Genomic DNA, 822 nt, shown 5'->3' on the forward strand with positions numbered 1-822 from the left:
CTCTATCCACTGAGCCAAACTGGCTAGGGCCAGTCTCGAGAATTTTTTAAAAATTGTTTTTATTTTTATTATTTGAAATATATTTTTATGGATTTCAGAGAGTAAGGGAGAGGGAGAGAGAGAGAAACATCAGTGATGAGAGAGAATCACGGATCGACTGCCTCCTGCACGCCCCCCACTGGGGATCGATCACACACTCCGAGCACGTGCCCTGACCGGGAATCAAACCGGCGACCTCTGGGCCCATGGGATGCAGCTCAACCACCGAGCCACGCCGGCCGGGGCTGACTCTACAATTGGTCCCTGGGGACTTGCACTTTCCAGGCCGGGAGCGGACAGGGCGGGAGGGAGACAGGAGGTGGGCGGGAGGGGGCCTCACCTCCATGTTCTGGCCGCTGCGGTACAGCTGGGGCTGGGCCAGCAGCGCCTCGGCCGGCACGTCCTTGTCCAGCACCCCCGTCACCAGCTGGGGGAGCGAGGAGAAGAGGAGGTTGAAGAAGATCAGGTACCACTGGTCGATCATGGCCGAGGCCGAGAAGCCGCAGAAGAACTGGAACCAGAAGAGGAGGCCCACGAACATCTGGAAACGAGACGGGGAGGAGGGGGCACGCCGGTCAGAGACGCCGGGCCGTGCCCTCTGGGGCCTGAGGGTTTCGCTGAGTGTGACGGCAGAGACCGAAAAAAAAATTTCTTTTAAAATATATTTTATTGATTTTTTACAGAGAGGAAGGGAGAGGGATAGAGAGAAACATGGATGAGAGAGAAACATCGATCAGCTGCCTCCTGCACACCCCCCACTGGGGATGTGCCCGCAACCAACGT

The 822-nt window shown here is 56.7% G+C and overlaps 1 protein-coding gene across 1 annotated transcript in view; it reads right to left on the reverse strand.

The window, feature by feature from the left end:
• Positions 1-294: 294 nt before the first annotated feature.
• Positions 295-822, reverse strand: part of ATP10A (ATPase, class V, type 10A) — a gene marked incomplete at its 3' end in the record, with an annotated part of 30483 nt that continues 29955 nt past the window's right edge. Inside the window, exon 16 of the mRNA XM_014546208.1 lies at positions 295-580. Within this exon, the coding sequence (XP_014401694.1) occupies positions 295-580 (286 nt within the window). The remainder of the gene's footprint in view (positions 581-822) is intronic.

The sequence above is a fragment of the Myotis brandtii genome, unplaced genomic scaffold (genome assembly GCF_000412655.1).
Source record: "Myotis brandtii unplaced genomic scaffold, ASM41265v1 scaffold435, whole genome shotgun sequence".
NCBI classification, from domain to species: Eukaryota; Metazoa; Chordata; class Mammalia; order Chiroptera; family Vespertilionidae; genus Myotis; species Myotis brandtii.